Consider the following 26,907-nt stretch of genomic DNA (forward strand, 5'->3'; position numbering starts at 1 on the left):
GAACCTTACCGTTACCAGCACCACGCTCAAACCACCCCAGAACCAGGATTCATGACAGCTCAGAAAAATTAAAGCAAATACAGAGAAAAGAGCCTTAGCTTAAAAAAAACTTATAAAAATATTAAAAAGGGATTAAACTGTTTATGGAATGGAAACAACATAAGACCATATCTGTTAACATGCAGAAGGGGGAAATACAGAAAAGAGCCCTTTCCTTAAAAGCAGTCAGTTCCCCCAAAGCCTGCCAGAATAAAACAGTCTTCCGCCTGCTGGTGGAAGGACAGCAAGGAGGGAGCCAGTCTGGCCTCTCGGAGAAGGGAGTTCCGAAGTCTGGGAGGAGCCACTGAGACGGCCCTCTCCCACATTCCCCTTAAATGTGCCTGTGAAGAGAGAAGGGTGTGGGCAGAATATGACCCTTCAGATATTTAAAATATTTGTAATTGCTTTATAAATTTGGCACCTTTATACCCAAAACAAATATTCTGTTTGTGAGCTTCAAGTTCTCTCATTTCCCCCCTCTAACCTCATTTGTTTAGTTCATGTGAAACATGATCGTCTAATTTTGAAAAAATAATAATATATATGTGTTGAAGAAAATGGAAAAATTGGGTTATCATGACATCTCAATGCAGCCTCTTTGAGGAAGGCAGTAAAACATACAAGCTTTTATGCTGTAGGTTGCTGGATGTGTGCGTGAGTTATGTACTTTATGTGCCTTTGATGCTAAATGTTAATAATATGTTAATATTGTTTCTATTGCATGTAAGCTGCTTTGGAGACCTTCTGGTTCAAAGAAGAAGAAGCTTGTGATAGGTTAACATTGTCCACTAATTTTATTCCACTTTATTCTGCATAGGCAGTTCACAGAGAAGGCATTCCTCTATGGCCAGAATACATTCCATGACTATTGAAGCACCCATTACCAAGGTGAGACACTACCGTTTGAGTTTATTGAGATCCAGTGGCTTCATTTTCCCCTAGGAATTTGCCTTTCCCCCTTACAAAACTACCATGCTCCTACACAGGCCCCCCACATATTAGCATGGGTTTACATGGGGAAAATGTTCTGCTATGTGCAACCAAAGGCTACACAGAAGTAATAGGAAACCATGGTGTCCTGTCCTGGTCCAGACAATGAACCCATGTAGCATGATGGAGGAAGACAGGCCTGTAGTTGCAGGACCAAGGACAGCTCCAAATGAGCAACGTGCTCTGAGGGCTGGAGGCGAACTAAGGCCTTTTGAGCCTCTGTCTCCAAAACGTCTGTCTTATGCTCTGTCCTCCTGGTTGGAGAACTGCAGGCTCAGGGCAACCCTTTGGCCTGAAAGTGGACATTTCTCCTTTACTCTCTAGCTTGGTGTGCTGCCTGCACCATTGGACCAGCGCCATAATGTAGGAGACACACTGTTCCTTAGACTCTGGGGAAGGGGGCTGTGGGCATACTTAGTGTTAGGAGACCCTGAACGTGGTCTTCAGTGGGCCACTGCCAGCCTTCAGTGCACCCTGATAATCAGCACCAACCTCAGAGCCAAGCACCTCATCCAGATATTCAAAGGATGGCCTTGGAACTCCCCCTCCTTCTCCTCCAGCTCCAAGACCAGGACCAGGACACATGGGTTTTTTTTGCTACAGACAAGAGCAAGCCTACATGAGCCACACAGTCGTGTCTTCTATTACAAGTGCAAAATGAACTACTTTTGCAGTTATATTTTTTGTTACCACAAGTTAGTAAGAACTCAGAAGTTCAAAGTTACGACAAACAATCATTAAGATGAAACACACTTTGAGTTTTGGCATAACGCTAAACTGCTGTTATTTAAAAATGGAAGGGAAAGCTTCTGATCTTGTGGGTGAATCAGAGGAGAGCAGAAAACACTGAGATTGATTCAAATAACTAAACCAGCATGCGCCAATGTGATGACCTCAATATATTTTGGACTACCGCTCTCATAAACCCTGCCCATTGGCCATATTGACTGGGGCTGATGGGAGTTGTAGTCCAAAACATCTAGAGGGTTCCATTTTGGGGGGAAGGGATACTTGTCTAAACCATAGTTTAGCATTACGTCTGAATGAGGTCACTATAGCCAATATAGAGCTAGATGACCAATCGTCTCTGACTCTAACACAGCTTCCTATGTTCCTGTGCTTTTGACAGTCAAATCTGACTTCTTGAATTGCTTGTTGAAATCTTTCCTTCAACCTAGGTAATAAATATTATCAATGCTGCACAAGAAAGTAGTCCCATGCCGGTTGCTGAAGCCTTAGATCGGGTTCTTGAGATCTTGAGGACCACTGAATTGTATTCTCCACAACTTGGGACGAAAGATGAAGACCCACATACGAGTGACCTTGTTGGAGGTTTGATGACAGTAAGTAGAATCTGCTTCTTGATTAATGTTGTCTGAACCTTAAGTGAGCCAGTGTAGTGGCATATGGTATTTTTTTATTTTAAAAAAAAAACACTATACAGTGGTGCCCCGCAAGACGGAAAACCCGCTAGACGAAAGAGTTTTCCGTTTTGGAGGTGCTTCGCAAAACGAATTTCCTATGGGTTTGCTTCGCAAGACGACAATGTCTTGCGAGTTTCTGCTGGTTTTTTCCCCTCCCCCCCTTTTTCTAAGCCGCTAAGCCGCTTATCAGCTGATCCGATCAGCAGATAAGACGCTAAAAGCTGCTAATAGCGCTAATCCGCTAATCCGTCAATGGGCTTTCGCAAGACGAAAAAACCGCTAGACGAAGAGAATCACAGAACGGATTCTTTTCGTCTTGCGAGGCACCACTATATTATGGGAAACCCTGGGGTGCCTCAGAAATCCTTTGGAACTTCTTCAACTAAGACAGCCATGACAGATAAAATTCGTGGCAGATAAAAAACACATGACAGTGAGGCCCAACAATCCTGAAGAGCCTAACCAGGTTAACTGTCATGGCTTTCTCACAAGGAAACCTTGGGGAGGTGGGTGGCTTGGCAGGTGGTGGTTAGGGGAGATTACCCAGCAACCTCACAAAACTACAGTATCCAGGATTCTCTGGGGGAGGTAATGACAGTTAAGCTGGTGTGAAATGGGGTTTCAGGTTTTAAAGCAGATGTATCCTTTATTGTTTGGTTGTTAGTAAAGGGTAAAGGGACCCCTGATCATTAGGTCCAGTTGTGGCCGACTCTGGGGTTGTGGCGCTCATCTCACTTTATTGGCCGAGGGAGCCGGCGTACAGCTTCCGGGTCATGTGGCCAGCATGACTAAGCCGCTTCTGGCAAACCAGAGCAGCGCACGGAAATGCCGTTTACCTTCCCGCCAGAGCAGTACCTATTTATCTACTTGTACTTTGACTTGCTTTCAAACTGCTAGGTTGGCAGGAGCAGGGACCGAGCAAAGGGAGCTCACCCCGTGGCGGGGATTCGAACCGCCGACCTTCTGATCAGCAAGTCCTAGGCTCTGTGGTTTAACCCACAGCGAATGAATAATTTTTTTTTAGCATGGGTTCTTTTCAAATGTGTTCACACGTAAGTTGGTGGGGTCCTGTTTCTGCATTAATCCATGATATTTATATATATATATATATATATATATATATATATATATATATATATGCAGGTTTTGGTGTCTTCGGGTGTCTTCCCGTGTAAGAGTTGGGGTGTCTAGGCGACGTTTCGACGAGGTCTCACTCGTCATCTTCAGGCTGGTGCTTTCGGCTTCTTGTTACTGGAACAAGAAGCCGAAAGCACCAGCCTGAAGATGACGAGTGAGACCTCGTCGAAACGTCGCCTAGACACCCCAACTCTTACACGGGAAGACACCCGAAGACACCAAAACCTGCATTCCTGTACCCGTGAAAATCTACGAAAGCAAATATATATATATATATATATATATATATATATATATATATATATATATATATATTTTTTTAAAACACATGCATGTAAAGTTGTGTTTGAAGATTTGTTTTTGAACACATCTTCTCATAAAATACACATTTCTTGATGAATTTTCTCTGGAAAAATGCATTTTGAAATGTGTTTTGATACGTTATTTGAGCTGAGGACTGTGTCCAAAGATTAAGGAAGTGTGAAAGCCGGTGGGTAACAATGTCAAGCATGTCTCCTCAGAGGTAAAACCTACTGAATTCAGTGGGGCTTTCTCCCAAGTAAGTGGGGCTGGGTTTGCAGCTTTGGTTCCAACCTGCACTGTTAGTCTTGGGGTGGTTGGGGTGTGCACAAAGAATTACGTCAGCTCACACCAGAATGCGCTAAGATTGAATTTCGCAGGCTTCTCTAGTGAAACAAGGGCTTCATAAGAGAGAGGACTGGCTTTCAGTGAATGAGGAGTGCATTCATGTTAAGCGTGTTAATGGATAACAAAGTGCTCAAGAAACTGTTTTTCATGGTGGTGGATCAAGTCTACCCCCCTTGTTGATTCTGGAAGGTGCACAAGAGCTTTGTTTTGCAGTCATGTGCTTTTGGAGGAAGTGTCAAGCAGCTGTTAAGAGCCAGGCAGCTGTCCCCTCTTAAGTCACAAAGCTCCAGACTAATTGATTTATTGTTCTTAAAATAGAAGCCAGATGCAGACAGACCAGCTGCAGCTTCCTGCAGCTTGAGTGTATTACCTTTGCACTCAGCTTGAAGTCTGAAGGTTGGGTGCACATGTCGTTAAGGTCCCTTTGAAATCGATGGGGCTTGTGTTAGTCACGAGGCATATAAGCCCCAGTGATTTCAGTGGGCCTGGAGTGCAGAAGCAACTCACCTGGTGGGGTTCAAACCACAATGCTAGTTTCTAGGCTGCCTCATCCCTTGCCCAGTCCCACTGTCAGGAATTTCACACAAGGGACGGGCTCCTTGAGCCACAGTGTGACTCTGGGGAGAAGGCGTTGTTTCAGTAAGCATGGCAGCGCTGTGGTCTGAACCACTGAGCCTCTTGGGCTTGCTGATCAGAAGGTCGGTGGTTCGAATCCCCGTGATGGGGTGAACTCCCATTGCTCTGTCCCAGCTCCTGCCAACCTAGCAGTTCGAAAGTACACCAGTGCAAGTAGATAATAGGTACCACTGCGGCGGGAAGGTAAAACGGCATTTCCGTGCACTCTAGTTTCCGTCACAGTGTTCCGTTTCACCAGAAGTGGTTTAGCCCTTCTGGCCACATGACACAGAAAGCTGTCTGTGGACGAACACCGGCTCCCTCGGCCTGAAAGCGAGATGAGTGCTGCAACCCCATAATCGCCTTTGACTGGACTTAACCATCCTTGGGTCCTTTACCTTTACCTAAGCATGGCTAAGTCCGTTTGCAGCTTTAAAGCTTAAATTCAACATTAGGGATGGAAGGATCTGACCATTTGGGTTCTCTTGGTTCCTCATTTTTCCCTGTCTTCAATTTAGTTCTCTACATTCCGCAGCCGCTTTTTGAAAAAAAAGATCCTCATGCCTTCAGCATTTTAGCACAAATTTCTCCTAATGGACACATTCTTGTATGCAGTTTTGACTAATGTCTGCGTCTTTGCAAGCAATTTCTCCTAATGTAAAGCATTTTTGTATGTCTTTTTCACTAATACATTCATTTTTTACGCACACTTTCCCCTAATACATGCATTTTTCTAAACATTGTGTGGTTGGAGAACTCCCTTGCAAAATCTGGATTAAGTCTGAATTTCGAAAGATGGCTGTGGTTCGGCTCTCATATTGTTTCAGAAAGTGCAGATCTCATAAATTCAGCTTTAAATGCCAGCTATATCGAATTCCTCCCTCCCCAGCATCTTATATTGTACCCATAAATCAACTGATGATGAGCATACCTCTTTTAGGACCAGTGAAATATGGCCAATTCAGCCAGAATGACTGCTCCACTCCATGGGTTTCAATCCCAAGGTTTACACAAAATAGCTCCATTAAAATTGAGGTCATGTCTACTTATTTCATTGGATCTACTCTGAGTAGGGCTAAGATGGAATATAACCTAGTACTCCAAGAACTTTCTTCCCCATGTGCATCTGGAACAGTAAATTTATATATAATAATTCCCCCCCATTTGCTGTTTTCAACTCTTTCTTAAATAGGATGGCCTACGAAGATTATCAGGGAATGAGTATATATTATCAGCAAAACGTAAGTCTTCTCATCGCAAAGTATGCATTTTCTTTATCTGTTCTAGAATTGGTGACTTTTATAAAATACATTTTATAAACTTTTATAAAATACAACCAAATATTATTTTAAACAAAGAATTTGTGTAGTTGATTGTACAGTGGTACCTCGGGATGCAAACGGGATCCGTTCTGGAGCCCCGTTCACAGCCTGAATGGAACGTAAGACGCAACGGCACGTGCGCAGGTCGCGTTTTGCCACTTCCGCGCATGCGCGTGACGTCATTTTGAGCATCTGCGCATGCGCGAGCGGCGAAACCCAGAAATAACGCACTCCGTTACTTCCGGATTGCCGCGGAGCGCAACCCGAAAGCGCTCAACCTGAAGCACATTCAACTTGAGGTATGACTGTGCAATTACTGCTATAACTAACAATTAGGAAAGTGGTTGCACACAATGAGCTTATTCCAGAAAGCCTATGGACGCTTTATCAGTTAAATCTGTATTGGTTTTATTCATTCATTCATTACTTCTGAAGCACCTGTGCTGAGATTAAAAGTGATTTGCAGGCTCACAATCTGTAGATAGGAGACAAAACTAGAAAGGCACCCATTTTTGAGGGTTGCATAATCTCAGCTGTTTACAAAGTATACACCAGGGGCTGCCAACATGGTGCCCCTGAATGTTGTGGCTGCCTTGTAATCTTCCCCTGCTGCCCACATGGGCTCTGAGATCTCCACTCCCTTCCCCCTTCTCCCTTGAAAAATACATAGAGAAGGAAGTTGCAAGAGGGACACTCTTTCCCACTTCCTCTTTCAACTCTTATGTGATTTTTACCCAGACCCATTGGAAAAGTGGGGTTTGTGCGCACTATCTGTTTCTGTCTCTTGGCGGGGTTGGGTTGCAGGGAGCTGATCTAGGGAAACAGAGAGGGAAATTCTCAGAGGGGTTGGAGCTCACGACACTCACTCCCAAAAAACCAGTTGTGCTCAGAGGTCCAGAAATAGTTGGCAGCCCCTGAAAACCTTGCAGTCCTGAGCTCTTCTGGCTGTCAGACAGATACAGAGGTTGCTTCTTGTCAACTCTGTGGTCTGAAGACAGCCAGCAGCTGGAGGGTGGAGGGAGCAGAGTTCCCTGCAGATGTGCCTTCTCTGTTTGTTGGATGGGGTCAGGTTTGCCTTCCTCTTTCTCTCAGGGTTTTTTCATTTATTTAGAGGAAGTAGGAGGTGCAGCCTTTGATCCCCAAGCTGATGCCAGAGGCCAGTTCATGCTTTATAATTTCCTCCCACTGTCTTGTTTTCTCCCATAGAAACTCATCAGGTCCCAGGCAGTTTAATTTCGCCCATCTCCCTTAATGACATACCACCAAGGATAGCAGAAGCAATGGAAAACGAGGAATACTGGGACTTCAACATCTTTGAATTGGAAGCAGCAACCCATAAAAGGTTTGTTGTCAAGCAAGTAAAACAAAAAGAACAGTGTTTCCCAAACTTGGGTCTCCAGCTGTTTTTGGACTACAACTTCTGTCATCCCTAGTTGGCAGGACCAGTGGTCATGGTTGATGGGGATTGTGGGGCCCAAGTGTGGGAAACACTGTTCTAAACTGCTTTGGAGTCTGAAAATAAGTAATCTGAAACATAAAAAAGTGATGCTCGATGTGACTTTTAAAACCCTGGCCAACCTAGTCCCAAAGAAGTACGGGGAGAACATTTGCTGTGCTGAGACCCTGTTTTTCCTCTGCTTCCCATCCAGAATAGACACTTCCTGCCTTGGCTTAATTTAATGTGCTAGAGACATGTTGTCAAAGGCTGAGGCTGCCCAAGATGCTTTGGTGCTTGAGGCAGAAATCCAAGCTGGCATCTCCCTAGTTCACCCTGGTGGCAGGAATACAGCAATAAACTTTTTACAGTGTTTAAGATTTTCCAACTGAGGCAGGCAATCTCACTCTGCTTAATGGGAGCTCAGCGCTTGACCCAGGGCTGTCTGATAGCATCCTATAGGCCAGATTTAGCCTGCAGGACCTTAGTAGTTAGTGCCTACCCTAAAGTTTCATTTATAAGCCCTTTGCCAGTCGTAGCACAATGGAAGTTTTATTTCAAGATAGTTGCATTATTTTTGAGACTAAGACTGTATTCATGCAGCAACTTATTCCATTTCTCCAACACCTCCCTAACTGTTCATGTCTGCATTATATTTCAGTTTTCACATGATGTAAAAGCCACTTCTGGAAAACTTGTGAAATGTAGTGCATGTTTAGCGCTCATTTCCATATCACTGGATTCCAGAAAAAATCCATTTGTAGCCCCCTCAACCTGGAAAATTACAGGAGTAAAGTGATGAAATTTGGGGCATTATACCAGCATGTAGTTTTTTCCTGCTGTTTTTCATGGAGGAACAGAAACACACATGTGCAGAAAACACAGGAGAATAGCGACATTGTCCAGTGACATCCATTGCTGTTTTGCAGCGCACCCACTGCTATCAGTGAAATTTAGTGCATCATGCTGGTATCTCATTCAAAAAGCTGCAGTTCCACAACAGAACAGGTACTGCAATGGGTAAGGAATGTGAGAAAACAAGACGGAAGCCCTAATATTACAGTCAGAAAAACTAAGACAGTATTCCCCACGTCTGAATAAAATGTACATGAACAGCAATAGTTCTCTGGCTATTTCTGCCTTTAGACAACAGCTGGACAGAGGCTGCTCTCGTGTTCTGATTTCACTTCTCACAGCCTGAATAGCAGCTGTTGGGGAATCACAAGTCAGAAGAATGCTCTTTTGCTCAGATCCTGCTTTAAGGTGTCTCATTGGCCACTTTGGGAACAGGATCCTTGAGATACAGATAGGTAGCCGTGTTGGTCTGCCATAGTCAAAATAAAAAAATTCCTTCCAGTAGCACCTTAAAGAGCAACTAGGTTAGTTCTTGGTATGAGCTTTCGTGTGCATGCACACTTCTTCAGATACACTGAAAGACCTATTGCAGTCGTTAAGAGTCGTCAACAGGCTCATCTCAGCTATCTGCCAATCTCCCATTCCCACCACCCTTCTGAGTAATACCCCTCCCCACTTTCTCACTATATAGAAGGATCTGGCAACTTCTGTTTCAGTGTATCTGAAGAAGTGTGCATGCACACGAAAGCTCATACCAAGAACTAACCTAGTTGGTCTTTAAGGTGCTACTGGAAGGAATTTTTTTATTAGGATCCTTGAGAGTAGACAGGCCATCAGCCTGATCCTGCAGGGTTCTCTTTATGTTACCATCCCCAGCTTTTACCATTCTGATAATGTTGACGGCGATTCTCCTTTCAGGGCAATTTCGTTGATCTTCTTTCTTTCTGTTTCTCTTCCCACCCCACCCCTTCAGGCCTTTAGTTTACCTTGGTCTCAAAATGTTTGCCCGCTTTCGGATCTGCGAGTTCCTCAATTGCTCAGAGTCGACCCTGCGATCATGGTTGCAAGTCATCGAAGCCAACTATCATTCGTCCAACTCCTACCACAACTCGACTCACTCTGCTGATGTGCTGCACGCCACGGCCTATTTCCTTTCCAAGGAAAGGGTCAAAGTAAGGACAGGTTCTCAGGAGAGAGGTGGAAGGAAGGGGGAGCAGTGGTGGCTGGTGCCCATGGGGCTGGTGGGGCGGAAGGCAGGCAACCCACCTGTAGGCGGAGGCAGAGCTAACAACAGACAGAGGCAGAGCTATCTAATTCCAGTTTCCCCTCCATCCCGACTTCCACAAGGGAAGACTTAAGGAGAAGGCAGCTGACAGGCAGAGCCACCACCCCGGGCTAGATGTAAGTCAGAAGACAAGCAGGTGTGGGGAGCAGATTGAGGTTGGTGGGGCAGCGCCCCACTTGCCCTGATGTGCCAGTCTTCACTGATAGGAAACCATCAGACGCTGGAGTCTGGTGTAGGTCAACAATAAAGCATCCAATATCAGCAAAGTTAACTCCTTATTCAAAGAAACAAAACAGCTCAGTCCTGGTGGTCACAGCAACCCTTCCCAGTGGGTCTTGCCCCAATGAGGCAGTTGCGAGAACTGCCTTCCCACTGCTCTCGTAAGACTCCTCCTTTCCCAGGTCCTTCCTTAGCAACCTGAGGCTCCTTCGTCTTGTATCTTGTTGCTCTGCTCTCTTCGTTTTCTCTGCTCTGCATGTTCTGGGAGACCAGCAGGGAGGGGAGCTGGTTGCAGCAAGAGGGGAAGACTCCCTGGACTCTTCAGCGGCCTGTCTTATCTCTGTCTCCTAGCCTCGCTCCTCTCCTGCCTCTGAGTCTGGGCTGCCCTCTGCCACAGCCTCTTCCCGCTCACTAAACCCTGTTGCATCTTCAGCTTCCGACACCTCCTCTTTCCAGGCTGCTCCCTCTTCTCCCTCGGATCACGCATTGTGGTCCTACCACCAGTCCCCGAAGCCTTCTTCCCTTGGGGGATCCCCAGCTAGTGCCTTCTTCCACTGCTCTGCACCCAACCAGTCCATTACAAGAAGAGACCAGACCAGTTTGTGCAGGTGCAGAATTGGCTGATAGTGACTCTCTAAGGTCTCGGGCTGAGAAGGGGCCTCCCCATCATCTGTTATTTGGTTCTTCTGATTGGAGATACCAACTTTGACATGCAAAGCCCCAGTGTTGCATAATTCACATACGTATGCACACATGCACACTAGACAGCTTGCGTTCATAATAATAATAATAATAATAATAATTTTTTATTTATATCCCGCCCTCCCCAGCCGAAGCCAGGCTCAGAGCGGCTAACAGCAATAAAAGTAACACAGCATTCTAAAATCAATATTCTAAAATCAATTCAAAATCAAATGGCAACCACGGGGCCAGAGATCTACGAGGATCACCAAAGAAGGGGATCAGACTCTGCCTTGGCCAAAGGCCTGGTGGAACAGCTCTGTCTTGCAGGCCCTGCGGAAGGATGTCAGGTCCCGCAGGGCCCTAGTCTCTTGTGACAGAGCGTTCCACCAGATCGGGGCCACAGCCAAAAAAGCCCTGGCTCTGGTTGAGCCAGCCTAACCTCTCTGCGGTCCAGGACCTCCAAAATATTTTTATTTGCAGACCGTAAGGTCCTCCGCGGGGCATACTAGGAGAGGCAGTCCCATAGGTACGAGGGTCCTAGGCCGTATAGGGCTTTAAAGGTAAACCAGCCCCTTAGACGTGACCCTCCACCGGGAGCCAGTGCAGCTGGTATAGCACCGGGTGAATGTGATCCCGTGGCGAGGACCCCATAAGGAGTCTTGCTGCGGCATTCTGCACCCACTGGAGTTTCTGGGTCAGTTTCAAGGGCAGCCCCACGTAGAGCGAGTTATAATAGTCAAGTCTGGAGGTGACCGTCGTGTGGATCACAGTAGCTAGGTCAGGGTGAGAGAGGTAAGGAGCCAACTGCTTAGCTTGGTGGAGATGAAAAAATGCTGCCTTTGTTATGGCTTTTGACGTGGTTTTGACACTGTAAGAACACCAGAGGAGCATGTTGGAGGAGGCTATTGGCCCATCTAATCCAGCAATCTGTCCTCACAGCAACCACTAGGATGCCTATGGGAAACCTGCAAGCAGGACCTGGCACATGAACACTCTCCCCTCTTGTGGTTTCCACCGACAGGCAGACAGGAGGGATACTGCCTCTGACAGTGGAGGAAGAGCATAGCTATGCAGTTAGCAGCCACAAACAGCCCTATCTTCCATCAATTTGTCCAAATCTCTTTTAATGCCATCCTAGCTCATGGGCAGGGATGCGGGTGGTGCTGTGGGTTAAACCACAGAGCCTAGGGCTTGCCGATCAGAAGTTCGGCGGTTCGAATCGGAACAAATTAAGTAACCTGTAGGTACTGCTCTGGCGGGAAGGTAAACAGCATTTCCATGTGCTGCTCTGGTTTGCCAGAAGCGGCTCAGTCATGCAGGCCACATCACCCGGAAGCTGTACGCCGGCTCCCTCGGCCAGTAAAGCAAGATGAGCACCGCAACCCCAGAGTCGGCCACGACAGGACCTAATGGTCAGGGGTCCCTTTACCTTTTTAAAGAAAAGTGGGACATTCTGGGATCAAATAAGAAACTGGGACAGCTTCTATAAATCCTGGACTGTCCCTGGAAAATAGGGACAGGTGGAAGGTCTGAGAGCTACATTTCTCAGAGTGGTTTAGCAACCAGCCCCTCTTCCCAAGGAACTTTAGGAACCGTAGCTCTGTGAGGGGGGAAAGGGGTCTCCTGATAACTCTCAGCACCCTTAGCAAACTAAAGTTTCTAGGATTTTGGGGGGGAAGCAATCATAGAATCATAGAGTTGGAAGAGACCACAAGGGCCATCGAGTCCAACCCCCTGCCAAGCAGGAAACACCATCAGAGCACTCCTGACATATGGTTGTCAAGCCTCTGCTTAAAGATCTCCAAAGAAGGAGACTCCACCACACTCCTTGGCAGCAAATTCCACTGTCGAACAGCTCTTACTGTCAGGAAGTTCTTCCTAATGTTTAGGTGGAATCTTATTTCTTGTAGTTTGGATCCATTGCTCCGTGTCCGCTTCTCTGGAGCAGCAGAAAACAACCTTTCTCCCTCCTCTATGTGACATCCTTTTATATATTTGAACATGGCTATCATATCACCCCTTAACCTCCTCTTCTCCAGGCTAAACATGCCCAGCTCCCTTAGCCGTTCCTCATAAGGCATCGTTTCCAGGCCTTTGACCATTTTGGTTGCCCTCCTCTGGACACGTTCCAGTTTGTCAATGACCAAATCTCTTCTAAACAGCCTTGTGTGGAAAGGCTAAGACGGTTAGAAGTAAGCATTTCCCCTACGACTTAGCTTTCTGCAAGCTGGGAGAGTTTGACATAAAAGTAGAAACATTCATTCTAGATGCAGGATAAGCCCAGAGGTCTCTTGGGAACCTTACTAAACATCCTTCTCATCTTTCTCTCCCCCCCCCCAGCAAACCTTGGATCCCATTGATGAAGTTGCTGCTCTGATTGCTGCCACTGTTCATGACGTGGATCATCCGGGCCGAACAAATTCCTTCCTGTGCAATGCAGGAAGTGAGCTGGCCATTTTGTACAACGACACAGCAGTGTTGGAGAGCCATCATGCCGCCTTGGCCTTCCAGATCACCACACGGGACGATAAATGCAATATTTTTAAAAACATGGAGAGGTGAGTTTTCAAAACAGGGGATCTGCCATGCTTAGGCTATAGTCTCTACATACAGTGGTGCCCCACAAGACGAATGCCTCACAAGACGGAAAACTCGCTAGACGAAAGGGTTTTCCGTTTTGGAGGTGCTTCGCAAAACGAATTTCCTATGGGCTTGCTTCGCAAGACGACAATGCCTTGCGAGTTCCTGCGGGTTTTTTTCTCCTTTCCCCCCTTTTTCTAAGCCGCTAAGAAGCTTATCAGCTGATCCGATCAGCAGATAAGCTGCTAATCCGCTAATCTGTCAATGGGCTTGCTTCCCAAGATGAAAAAACCGCTAGGCGAAGAGAATCACAGAACGGATTCTTTTCGTCTTGCGAGGCACCACTGTACCTTGAAGTGATGTTTTCGAAAAGGAAACGACAAGGAAACGCACCAGACCTTAAATGGCATTGTAGGGTGATACACATATTGGAGGTCTACTAGGAAGGGTTGTGAAACAGCTCGCTAAGATCTCATAAACCTAAGGGCTGATTCAGATGGTCAGGAAAAGCACTTGGGTACAGACCTTTAGGGGCTATGCCACTCCCTAATGAAGGTGGGGATCACATATTTTCCCAGTGAAAAACACTGCCACCCTTGCCTGCATGTGGAAAGCTAGAACATCAGGAAAAGGGTTCTCCCCATGTTCTAACTTCCCACATGCAAGGAAATTTTGATATGGCGAGAGAGGCATTCACACATATTCCCCACCTGCATTCTGGAGTTCTGTAGCCTTGAGAAGTCTCCTTCATTGATAGCTCACATTTAAGCAGCAAAATTTAGTTTTAGATTTATCAATTTTATAGTTTTCGAGTCATCCACTAAAATTCTAGTGGATGGATCAAAAGGGGTCAATTTCAGGAGCATTTGAATTTGAATTACTGGTGCTGTTGTTCTGGTTCTGTTGTTGAAATAGGGCTTAAAAATAAAAAAAACTATCCGGAGAATTAGTTAGAATGCAGTTCCTTTTAAAGTCAAATCAGTTGGTTAAGTGGTTCAAAATGCAAAGGATTAACAGACTGAAATTTTTTTAATTGGTTGACAGCTCTAGTAAACTATAAAGCTCTGCGTGTTGTTCGGATTGTTCCCAAGTTTCCAATCAGAAACCTTTTCAGTCAGAATCTAGACAAGATGGCCTTGAGCCCGTGCATATCCCACACGTCCCTTCTTTACGCAGGAATGAATACCGAACCCTCCGGCAGGCCATTATCGACATGGTCCTGGCCACAGAAATGACCAAGCACTTTGAGCACGTCAACAAGTTTGTCAACAGCATCAACAAGCCGCTGGCAGCGCTTGAAGAGAACGGGGTAAGAGGCTCTCCGGGGAAGGCAAGGAGATGCGAAAGCTGCAAGTGGATGTTAATTTATTACTTAATTTGGGAGCTAATTGGCCTGCAAATTTCACGCTGCTTCCTGAGGAGCAGAATGGCATCTAGGCAAATCCTTTCTCCTATACATCTTTCAGGATTTCCCCTATTTCTAGCCCAAGAGCCAGTGTATTATTATTATTATTATTATTATTATTATTATTATTATTATTATTACAGCGGTACCTCGGGTTACATACGCTTCAGGTTACAGACTCCGCTAACCCAGAAATAGTGCCTCGGGTTAAGAACTTTGCTTCAGGATGAGAACAGAAATCGTGCTCCGGTGGCATAGTAGCAGCAGGAGGCCCCATTAGCTAAAGTGGTGCTTCAGGTTAAGAACAGTTTCAGGTTAAGAATGGACCTCCAGAACGAATTCAGTACTTAACCCAAGGTACCACTGTATTATTATGCAAAACAAATGTTGTTTTTTAAGCGAGAGAGAGAGAGAGAATAAACTGGTACAGTTTCCAGGGGACTTTAACTGCATCCTAGAATGAAGGTGGTTTGTGCCCCACTCAAAACCATGCCCACGGGGTTATGCCCCCACCATTGCTTCGCCCCTGTCCCACCCTTCTTGGCATGAGAGCGGACACTGCCGCTGAATGACCCATCTAGTCCATCATCCTGGAAGTAGGTTTGTGAATGGCCCTTATCTAAATGGCCATGTATTAGCTTGTGGAAAGCTAGCCTGTTGGTAAGAAGAGATCTTTTCCCTAAGAAAGAAGGGGCTGCTGGGTGGCCCATCTGGTCTGGCGTCCTCTACTCCCAGGGGTCAGGCAGATGCCTAAGATGCACGACTTGAGTGCAACAGCTTTTCCTCTCTTTGAGATTCCCAACAACTGGGATTCAGAGGCATACTCTGCCAGTGGAGATGGACTATAGCCATTGTGGTTAGTAGGTAAAGGTAAAGGACCCAAGGATGGTTAAGTCCAGTCAAAGGTGACTATGGGGTTGTGGCACTCATCTCGCTTTCAGGCCAAGGGAGACGGCGTTTGTCCACAGGCAGCTTTCTGGATCATGTGGCTAGCAGGACTTAAACTGCTTCTGGCGCAACAGAACACTGTGATGGAAACTAGAAGACACAGAAACACTGTTTACTTTCCCGCCACAGTGGTACCTATTTATCTACTTGCGCTGGTGTGCTTTCGAACTGCTAGGTTGGCAGGAGCTCGGACAGAGCAACGGGAGCTCACCCTGTTGTGGGAATTCGAACCGCTGACCTTCCGATCGGCAAGCCCAAGAGGCTTAGAGGTTTAGTCCACAGCTCCAGCGATGGCCTTATTCCTCCATGAATCTGCCTAACTCTCTTTTAAAGCCATCCAACTCAGTGGCTACCAGTAATTTCATTGTTTTAACTATGCACCCTATAAAGAAGTGCTTTATTTTATGTCCCCTGAATTTTCCAACATTCAGCTTCAGTGGACATCCCTGAATTCTAGTATCATGGGAGAGGGGGGGAAACTTCTCTTCCTCCAGGGCCGTGAATAATTTTTGCACACTTCCATCATGTTGCCTCTTGTCCTTTAGAGAGAGCTGTAAGTTTCACCTTTCCTCCATATATAAAACGTTTTTTTGTATGCACACATTTTAAAAGGGTAAGGGTACGACGCAGCCGTTGGATAAGGGCAAATAAATCACATTTGCTGCTGGGTTTTTCATGCCTTTTAATAAAAAAGTCTTATTTTCTTTTCTGTACCACATTCTCTTATAAGTGCCGTTTTAGGTCTCTCCTCGCTTTGCAGTTGCCCTTTTCATTTATTCACACCTCCATCTGTCTTCCTTGCAAAGCGGTTGAGAGGAACAGTTTCGGGATTTTGAGAGCAGAGATTTGGCACCTCCCAACAAATAACTTGCCAGTTCCAGTGGGTTGGTTTTGTTGTGGTTTGACAACTCACACACACAAACACCGTGCACCCTCCACCAAAGGAAAGCACTTTCTCCTTGCAGTTAAGAAGGACATCTGTGCTACTAAAGGACGAAAAAGCTGGAAACTGAAGTCCCCGGCTACTCTGCTCGTCCCTTAATGTGTTTACTTTTACATTGTGGGTTGGAGGCTTCCTCCGAGTCTGCTGCCCTTTGTACACAACTGTGCAGGAGGTGGCTGTTTTTAGCTTCTTCACAAAGGGCTCCTTTGAGCTTCCCTTGAAATCTTTCCATTCATTCAGCGAGAAGTTGGATCAGGCCCAAGTATTTTGAAGTCAGCGCAACGAGAACTGAAGCCCCAGTTCCTTTGGTCATCTCAGCAGTTGGTCCTTGATGAACAATGGGGGTCCCATTGAAGCGCCATTTGGAAACTTGATCAAATGGCAGTGCCGCGCAGAGGGCCAGACTCTGGACTCCGGGCTGAATGGATGGGCTCTTCCACGCAGGATCAAAGACTTTTTCAGTGGCTAAATTGGCCAAAAACAGCTGCCTTTCCTAATTCCATACTCATTGGCTTCATTTGAAATCACACTTTCCCCCCATAAGCTTTCATGGATAAGAGTAGGGGTGAAAGCCATCCTTTAACCATTTGAATTTATGAAAGGGGAGGGAAAATATGGGGGGGGGGGAGTAGTTGCCAAATGAAGTTTGGATGATCGGGGGAGGGTAGATGTTTGATTGACAGTGATTGACATAACTCTTAACATATGTTTTTACTTTTTTAATGTTTCAGATAGTTGTTTTCTACTGACTATTTTATTATCTAAGCCACCATGAGTTTTATCACAATCAAAGGATGCAGGTGGCGCTGTGGTCTAAACCAGTGAGCCTCTTGGGCTTGCCGGTCAGAAGGTTGGCAGTTCAAATCACCATAATGGGGTGAGCTCCCACTGCTCTGTGCCAGCTCCTGCCAACCTAGCAGTTCAAAAGCACACCAGTGCAAGTAGATAAATAGGCACTGCAGCAGCGGGAAGGTAAATGGCGTTTCCGTACGCTCTGGTTTCCGCCATGGTGTTCCGTTGCACCAGAAGTGGTTCAGTCATGCTGGACACATCACCCGGAAAGCTGTCTGTGGACAAACACCGGCTCCCTTGGCCTGAAAGTGAGATGAGCGCCGGAACCCCATAGTCGCCTTTGACTGGACTTAACCGTCCAGGGGTCCTTTACCTTTTTACCTCAATTACAATCAAGCAGTATATCAAGCTTGTGAAATAAATAAATTAAAACTAATAATAATAGTTTATATGCCATGCATCAGACTGGGTTGCCCCAGCCACTCTGGGTGGCGTCCAACAAATTAAAACACAATACATCAAACATTGAAAACTTCCCTGAAAGTTTCATGACGTCTTGAGCTTACTGTTCATGCAGGTTCCTCTCCCCGTCCCTCAATACTCATGTGTGTGAAAGTGTGTTCATGCATCCGAAGCAGATTTTGATCCTTTAAAGCTGCTATGAATCTGTTCATGTTTAAGGTTCCCACAAGATTCTTTGTTTATACGTGATGCCTTTGAAGTTCCTGCACAGATGCTGATGGTACATTTTTGTCAACTTTTCGATAAGGGTGCAAACGGAGATAGCGATTCTATCAAAACCGTCCTCACGTCTCCCGAAAACCGGATCCTGATCAAGCGCATGCTTATTAAGTGTGCTGATGTTTCCAACCCATGTCGGCCCCTGGAGCAGTGTGTCGAGTGGGCAGGCCGCATCTCTGAGGAATATTTTGCACAGGTGGGTGAGATACGGCCAGCTGGAGGAATTTCAGCTGAGAAAAAGAGAGAGAGAGAGAAAATTCAACAGTGCTTAGTTTGTTTTTGGTTGTTAGTTTGTTAATTTCAATATCGTTTTGTGGATTAGGAGTGCTGTAATGCTTTGTGAATTTTATAATAACTTTATAACACGGCTTTTCTTGTGGCTGTGCTGTTTAATCTATTTTTAAGTTGTTTGGTTAATAGTGTTCTATAGAAGGTGGTTGTTTTATGGATGATTTGTTAATTGTTTTATATAATTTGTGTTGCAATTGTGATGTTCTACTCTGTTATTATTTATTGTATGAAAGCCTCTTTGTGACACGTGTGAGTGGCATAGAAATTGAATGAATGAATGAATGTTGATACACAATACAGTGGTGCCCCGCAAGACGGAAAACCCGCTAGACGAAAGGGTTTTCCATTTTGGAGGTGCTTCACAAAACGAATCTCCTATGGGCTTGCTTCGCAAGACGAAAATGTCTTGCGAGTTCCTGCGGGGGTTTTTTTCCTCCCCCCCTTTTTCTAAGCCGCTAAGCCGCTTATCAGCTGATCAGATAAGCCGCTAAAAGCCGCTAATAGCGCTAATCCGCTAATCCGTCAATGGGCTTGCTTCGCAAAACGAAAAAACCGCTAGACGAAGAGAATCACAGAACGGATTCTTTTCGTCTTGCGAGGCACCACTGTACATGATTTTCATAGGAGGTTAAGGGTATGTGGAGGTGGATGTGTCTTTCTCCCCCTTCATTTCTGACCCTAGCTCAGTATAATATCCTCCATGTTCTGAAATCACCCCCAAATGAAAGCAGTCAATCTATGTGTACTCTCAGACCAGGTCACAACCACAACCCATCTTAAGATTCTGCAACTTTCTAAGATTATGCAATGATCTTGATTTTTCATATGCTTCGGTATACTGCTTCAGGTGCTGATTTCTTTAGCCAAGAGAACATCTTATAAATGCTCAAATAAATAAATAAATAATAAAAAGTTGAGAGCTCATTAACAATAACAGACAAAACAGTCATAACAATGGGTTTCTTTTGGGCGGGGGGGTGTTTTTCAGACAGATGACGAGAAAAGGCAAGGATTGCCTGTTGTGATGCCTGTTTTTGACCGGAATACTTGTAGCATCCCCAAATCTCAAATATCCTTCATTGATTATTTCATCACCGACATGTTTGACGCTTGGGATGGTAAGTAACCTCTTATCCTCTTGACAGTTGCTCAGTAGGCAATCCAGAATACTATTAAGATTTGCTTAGAATAACAAGACTGTGTTGAAAATCTGTGAATTAATTGAACCCAAAGAAGAGGCCTCTAGCATGCAATGCTCAGAGCCATTGGACACTGTAGTGGTTCTAGGGGTTGCTCGTGCATAAGCCGGTGCAAACAATTGGCTGGGTTGCCTGAGTGAACCTTTTCGTCCGGACAGCCACTCATCCGTGGCTGTCTCAATCGCTGGCAGAATCCGTCAGTGGGCGTTTCTTAAACTTCTTCCAGCAAAGAAGCTCTTTGACGCCTAGTCTCCTCCTACTCTCTCTGCGCGAAAGCCTTCTGCGCAAGGAGGGTGTAGGCAGCGGAGGAGCTCTACTCTCCCCGCTGGTCCCCGGCAAGGAGTCATGGGACCGCCTCGCCGCTTCCCCCATCTGCCCCCCCTTCTCCACTGGTGCTACGCTGATTCTCTTTCCCAGAAGATGGGCTGCCTCTCCCTATCCCGGGACGCTCTCTGGAATCCCTCTGGATCTTGCTCTCTCCCTCCAGCACTGATGGCAGTTCCCTGACAGACACCTTCCCCATCTGTCTTATTCCGCAGGAACGTAAGCACTTTGTTTCCTTTCTCCTCCAGCCTTTGCAGACCTTCCAAATCTGCTGCAGCATCTAGACAACAACTTCAAATACTGGAAGGGGCTGGATGACAGGAAGCTACGGACCCTCCGACCGCCCCCCGAATAGCAACCGGGCCTCTTGGTGCTGTGAACATTGCCCATCCGGAGGCGTTCCTACAAACATGCATTTGAGAATGCATTTTCAGATTTGTTTTGGTCTCTTCAGTATTACAGCAAGGCCTTCCTGTACACAGCTTCGGAGAACTTGAGCGTTCTAAGAATGTCTTGAGGTCAGCGGTGGACTCTTGGCAACCTCCCACCTAGGGACTCTGTGTTGAGTGAGCCTTTCAAGTTGAATTACACTGGACTGCTGCGATGTCTGTACTGAAGAGGGTTTGTAAGCGAACCTTTTTTTGGTTTTGTCTCACATTTTTGGCATTCTCTTCATGCCAGATTTCCAAAGCTTGAAGATAGCCTCCTCCTCATAAAAGAGACAATTTTAACACATTAATCGGATCTACAAGTGAAGGCGAATGTCTCCATCGGTGGTATTGTCTCGACAGTTATGAGGATACTTTTTAATGAGCACTTAAAGGAAGAAAAAAACCCCAGTTACATTGAACAATATTTGACATGCAAACCCTTTATGAAGGATTTTGGGAGGGGGGGGAACTTCTGACAAATGGACATAGCTCTATTTTTTTGCATTGCAGAAGGCGCAATCATTCACTTCTGAGCACTACTGAGAGCCAGATCTCTTTAAAATGAGTTTAGTAGCAAATGTAAACAAACGAACCCACCCAACCTGCAAATCTTTTGAAGCTGATCGTTAGACATCTTTGATTAAAATATGTTTTATTTATTTTGTTAGATGTTCAATATTTTCTATGAATTTATAAAGACTTTAAAAGCCAAAGCCAACTTTAGATGCATTACAGATTTACATGATTCATACTCGTTACGCATTTTATTTTCATAATGCAAAACGCCGTACAATGAGGATACATTTTTATTGCACTGTAAGGATAGATGTGTATGTTGAAATATTGTTCAATTTTATGTTAATTAAAATAAGTTTTTATCAAAGGTCTCATTGGACAGCCGTCAAGCGAAATGACATGGGTCATATAACTTGTACTGTGACTGTAGCTGGAACTCCCCAACACTGGAGTTGGGACAGTGATCCTCAAAGCCCTGGTTTAGTAGTAAAACCAAAAGCAACAGACTCAAAGTGCCCCCATCATTCAGCCGAGACACTGAGGTCCAGCTCTGAGGGCCTTCTGGCGGTTTCCTCCCTGCGAGAAGTGAGGTTACAGGGAACCAGGCAAAGGGCCTTCTCGGTGGTGGCGCCCGCCCTGTGGAATGCCCTCCCACCAGATGTCAAGGAAATAAACAACTATCTTACTTTTGGAAGACATCTGAAGGCATCCCTGTTTAGGGAAGTTTTTAATGTTTTAACACCCAGACATCGTGTTTTTTATATTCTATTGGGAGCCGCCCAGAGTGGCTGGGGGAACCGAGCCAGATGGGTGGGGTGTTCTGAACCCCTGGTCTACCTGGCAGCAAGTCAGTATGCCAGGTTCAAAGTTTGAGGGTCGATCCGCACAAGTGAAGTCCAAAACCCAACGCCTGTGAGGGTCAGGAAAGGAGGTTCAGGGCCAATCCAAGTAGCAAAGTCCAGCAGTCAGGATACAATCCAAAGTCAAACCCAAAGCACAGCCCTGGGGAGGTCCAGGAACGTCCAAGTCAAGGCCTATCAACATGGGCAGTTGAGCACACACAATGCCTCAGCTCTGCTGCCTTTTCTACTTTGCATTCTGATTGCAGCATCTGGGCTTGAGGAGACATCATCATCAAATCTTTTATTGGCATTACATACAAACATCCAAAACAAATCAGTACAGAATTTCCACTTCCCCAGTGGCACAAGACATTTGCTAAAAGAAAGGAGGCAGAGCAGTCTATCGTCACATCTCTAGGTCTCCAGGGAGATCAGATGTCTTGTTTGAGCATGCAGATGTTTCAAGGCAGAGATACTGCTTCATTTCCAATTGCTACATGTCCTGTTAGCTTCGTCCTGAAATCCTGTAACTTTTTATACCCCAAATGTTCCAGGGTGGTGGTGGTATTATCCTGCTTTTGTTGCACTATGGTCCTCCTCCAAATGGCAACAATGGATGGACACCAGAGAAGCAATCCAGAACAATGAATAGAGTGGAATGATGCCCAGTATAAATCCACCACTGATGCCTTATTATTGCATCAAAGACATGTTGCAGAAGACACCCACAAAAAATGCCCCACCTGTCTGGAGGGCCTCAAAGACAGGAGTGGCTGTCTCTCTCCCACCAATCATGATGGTGGTTTTGAACTGGTCATGGCCTCTAAACCTTCCCCCAATTGTTCTGAACAGCCCTCAGAGCCACCCCAAACCACTTTTGGCCCTACTCTTTTCTCCTTTCCCCTTGAGAGAATTCCTAGTTCTGCTACCTGATGTTCTGTCAGCTTCAGCAATTCAAGCACAATAGTATTGTTGACCTCCCTCATAGGGTTCTAAGTAAGGACAACTGAGATAATGACTGTACCAGGTGAATTTGAACAGTTCTGAAGTGTATTTTGACGACGAAAAACCAAATAGAGATATTTAGCCACTAACTTGGTGGGCTCCTGATCATTCCCCAGTAATAGAAAATGTATGACTTCTGACTCTGGTTTCCATTTGAGGATAGAGTTGATCTAGAAATTGCTGGCAGAGATCAGCATGTAGTTTACAATTGAGAACCATATGTGGTTTCCACCAGGTGGTCTTCACATGGGCAAGTTCTTTCTCCTTCCACCCTGCCAGAGAACCGTCCCCAAAGGAGGTTTGATGGATTTGAATTAAACCTGGCCAGCGACAATGCCCTTCTTTCTTGAGGGTTAAGCAGAAATTCAAGGTAATTGTGGTTAGTTTCATGTGCCCAAGAAAGTTGAAAATAAAGAGGGGAACATGTTTTCTCTGCTGCTACTGTTAGTTCTCGGTGTTCAATATCCCACAACCTACCGTATTTTTTGCACCATACCACTCACTTTTTTCCTCCTAGAAAGTAAGGGGAAATGTCTGTGCGTGTTATGGAGGAAATGCCTACGGGTGGCATGCCTACGGATTTTCCTCCTCTAAAAACTACGTGCATGTTATGGTCGGGTGCGTGTTATAGAGCGAAAAATACGGTAGTTTTTATTATAGCCTTGACAGATGGTAGGGACATCGATGGCAAAAGTTCCACTGACAGCCCGAGTTGCTGTACCTTCTTGTTAGACTGTTGTTGAGGAGACATGTGACCTTCTCCTGTTTTGAGCCTATTCTAGCTGAGGAATCACAGAGCTAGTGATTCCCACCTGGCCAGCTAAGGAACTGGGTTGTGGGCCCTTGGCTGCTTCAGCCTTCTGGATTGCCTCACCTGCTGCTTCCTTTGCCCCAGAGCCTGTCATGATCATGAAGACAGGGACCCCTCTGGTGATGGGGCCTGGTGCTCTGGTTCCTGTGTACTGGTCCCCAGCCCCTCGTCATCCTCCGTCACCCTGTAAATACTTCCAACACCAACCTCTCCCAAACCCCAGCTTGCTCCAGTGTCCCAGTCCCAGTTACACCCCTCACCGGGTGTAATCTTATTCCTCTTCCTCCCCGTTATCCTGCCAGTTCATGACGCCAGGTAAATGGACACGGTGATGGCAAATACCTTTTGCAGCAGACCAGGGCTGCAAAATTTGCCATCGATACCTTCAGAGGTATACAAAATGCACAGTAAACAGATGATAGACTTTCCAAACTGTATAGTACAGGGGTCTGCAACCCGCGGCTCCGGAGCCGTATGTGGCTCTTTTACACCTTTGCCGCGGCTCCGGGGCAGATACTAGCGAGGGGAGGAGGCGCATTGTGCGCCCCAACACTCCCCACTGTGGCGGGCGCTGTACTGGCTGTGACATCGCATGGGGGGCGGTGCGTGTGTTAGTCACGCACCGTCCCGACGTCATCTTCCCGCCCGCCCGCTACATTGTAAGGGCATGTACGCTGGTCACTGCATTGTAAGGGGGCATGTACGCTGGTCACTGTTTTGAAGGGGAGTGAAGAACACACACACACAAAAGGTAACTTGTTAATTTAACGTTTATTTCTATGAGGAGGAGTAATTCTGAGGGGTCAAACAAAGAAATAATTAAAAAGTGACAAAAAAGTTATTTTTATAATGACGAGTTTTGCGGCTCCCAGGTTTTTTTCCCTTCGGAAACGGGTCCAAGTGGCTCTTTTTGTCTTAAAGGTTGCAGACCCCTGGTATAGTAGATATGGTTTCAATCTGCCATATCTTTTCCTGTCCAAGTTTCATTTGAGAAGAATAAAAGGGACATCCCAGTGCACTCGGCACAATTCTCCATAATTTGGGTGTCTCTGGTGCAGGGAAAATGTTCCCAGGTGGAATGTGCTTCAATATGTCTTTTTCCCACCCACTGTGCTGGAGAAGAAAACTAAAATAGCGACTTTAAAAAAAATAATGTTTTAATTCCCCAGTGGTTTGTAAACTTTCCATCCCTTTGACATTTGGAGGAAGCATTCTGGAAGATAGCAGAAGAAGTATGTTTAAACGTATATCTTGCAAAGTGTCAAACATTTTAGCCTATTCCTCTGAAACATTTTCTTTTATTTATTTTTATGCCATTCCATAGACCTCTGAAACTAAATCCTTTCTTGGGGGCAGGGGGTTTAAAATACACCATGGAGATGCTTGTTTCTTTGTTCTCAAAATGTCAAAGTGTCTTCTGACCCAGCCTGACTTTTTGCTAATGTTTGTTTATTCTTAATCTCCATTCCTTGGGTGAAAAATATACAGGAAATGCAGTTTGATCACGTCAAGGCGCCCATTGTGGTGAAAAAGCCAAAAACTTCCCATCTCTCTAGAAGTTAATGTATATTAATAGCACCCAAATGCAAAGGGAGCTCTGGGTTTTATAGATACCCAAACAGAAGGGGGGTTTGGGGGGCAATATATTTCCATTCCTCATTATTTCCCTTCCCCCACAGCTATATTTTAGCTTGGGAGATGCTAAAACAGATTTTAACCAATTTATTGGTTAGATTAATCAAATGTTGCCCCTTTAAATTGATTTTTTTAAATTAAAAACCCTGATTATTCAGAGCATCTTCTTATACAATCCACGGGTTTGGTTTTTTATGGATATATAAAAATTTAACTGTTTTGATCTAACCTTATAAATTCGTCAATACAAGTTCCCATGAGAGCAACTCCCTCTCTGGAAACTGAGCCACCTGTTGGGAGTTACCCAGAGTAGCTGGGGCAAGACAGTCAGATGGGCAGGGTACTACAGTGATCCATGCAACAGTCACCTCCAGGCTTGACTACTGTAATTCGCTCTACGTGGGGCTGCCCTTGAAGCTGTCCCAGAAACTCCAGCGGGTGCAGAATGCTGCGGCGAGGCTCCTTATGGGGTCTCTGCCATGGGAGCATATTCACCCAGTGCTTTTCCAGCTGCACTGGCTCCCGGTGGAGTACAGGGTCAGATTTAAGGTGCTGGTTTTAACTTTTAAAGCCCTTCATGGCCTAGGACCCTCGTACCTACGGGACCGCCTCTCCTGGTATGCCCAACAGAGGACCTTAAGGGTCCATATATAGCAACACCCTAGAGGTCCCGGGCCCTAAGGAAGTTAGATTAGCCTCAACCAGAGCCAGGGCCTTCTCAACACTGGCTCCAGCCTGGTGGAACGCTCTGCCTCATGAGACCAGGGCCCCGCAGGATCTGATTTCTTTCCTCAGGGCCTGTAAGACAGAGTTGTTCCACCTGGCCTTTGGCTTGGAGTCAATTTGATTCCCTCACCCTCTTTCTTTTTTTCTTTTTTTCTCCTCCTGTGATGAGGCTGTATTTTAATGTTTTAATGTTGTATTTTAATCTTGTTTTTAAGTTGTATTCATTCAACTTATTTTTATTATTGCTTGTTAGCCGCCCTGAGCCCGGCCTTGGCTGGGGAGGGCGGGGTATAAATAAAAAAATATTATTATTATTACTACTAATACTACTACTACTACTACTACTAATAATAATAAATTTTATTGTTGTTTTTGCAGTGCCATTCTCCAGCCAAGTAATGGGCACAAGCATGCATCAACTAGGGTAAAGTGTGCATTAAAACATGAGTGAAATCAACAGGCAAAACTGCATTACATTAAGGAAAATGACTGCCAAAAAAAAAGGTGTTTATTATGCAAAATTTCATACAAAAATGTGCACACTAGGAGAAACTAGTGCTTAAATGCTGATGGATTTTAATGAGGGCATTTTTTAAAACAAAGAGATCACAAACTCGTGGACATGAGGACTGAAGTTAAGATTGGAAAAATAAAAAAGGGAGACAAACTGAAATTGACACATTTTCCCATCCCAAGGCAAGGGTCAGCTTCCAGCCCTCAAGCCCCCTTTAACCTGGAAAAAGCAGTGTGTGCAAACTGGGCATTCCTGAGCTCTGTCTCAGACTTTCCTGGACTGTGCAATGTGAGACTGAAGCCCCGAGAAAACTAGAAACTGCATGACCTCCCCGTCTTCATGATCTGCCCCTGGAGACAGTGAGGTGGCTATATAAAGCTTGCAAATGATTTGTTTTCCAGGCAATGTGACATCATTTCCCTGAGCAAATTAATCTGTTAGAGCCTTTTTGTGACACATGAGCTCATTTGGGCGACGGAATGAAAGGATCCTGTCATTTCTACATTAGCCAAATGATTGCTTGCTGGTCCTCCCGACATCAAAAAGTATGA

General features: G+C 45.5%; 1 protein-coding gene across 7 annotated transcripts in view; it reads left to right on the forward strand.

The window, feature by feature from the left end:
• PDE8A (phosphodiesterase 8A) overlaps window positions 1-26,308 on the forward strand; it is a 178,739-nt gene extending 152,431 nt beyond the window's left edge. For 4 of the 7 annotated variants that reach the window (XM_083475683.1, XM_083475681.1, XM_083475682.1 and 1 more), the window contains 10 exons: window positions 857-927; window positions 2,208-2,372; window positions 6,046-6,094; window positions 7,382-7,517; window positions 9,439-9,637; window positions 12,994-13,211; window positions 14,410-14,542; window positions 18,091-18,258; window positions 19,342-19,471; window positions 20,125-21,190. In XM_083475683.1, coding sequence (XP_083331809.1) covers window positions 857-927; window positions 2,208-2,372; window positions 6,046-6,094; window positions 7,382-7,517; window positions 9,439-9,637; window positions 12,994-13,211; window positions 14,410-14,542; window positions 18,091-18,258; window positions 19,342-19,471; window positions 20,125-20,231 — 1,376 coding nt within the window. In that variant the 3' untranslated portion in view covers window positions 20,232-21,190. Of the gene's footprint in view, window positions 1-856; window positions 928-2,207; window positions 2,373-6,045; window positions 6,095-7,381; window positions 7,518-9,438; window positions 9,638-12,993; window positions 13,212-14,409; window positions 14,543-18,090; window positions 18,259-19,341; window positions 19,472-20,124; window positions 21,191-22,905; window positions 23,118-24,650; window positions 24,714-26,220 lie in introns of those variants that run through there. The other 3 variants (XR_014519198.1, XR_014519199.1, XR_014519200.1) reach the window with 3 other exon arrangements.
• Window positions 26,309-26,907: the final 599 nt, after the last annotated feature.

This window comes from Podarcis liolepis, assembly GCF_965112155.1.
Source record: "Podarcis liolepis genome assembly, chromosome: 14".
NCBI classification, from domain to species: domain Eukaryota; kingdom Metazoa; phylum Chordata; class Lepidosauria; order Squamata; family Lacertidae; genus Podarcis; species Podarcis liolepis.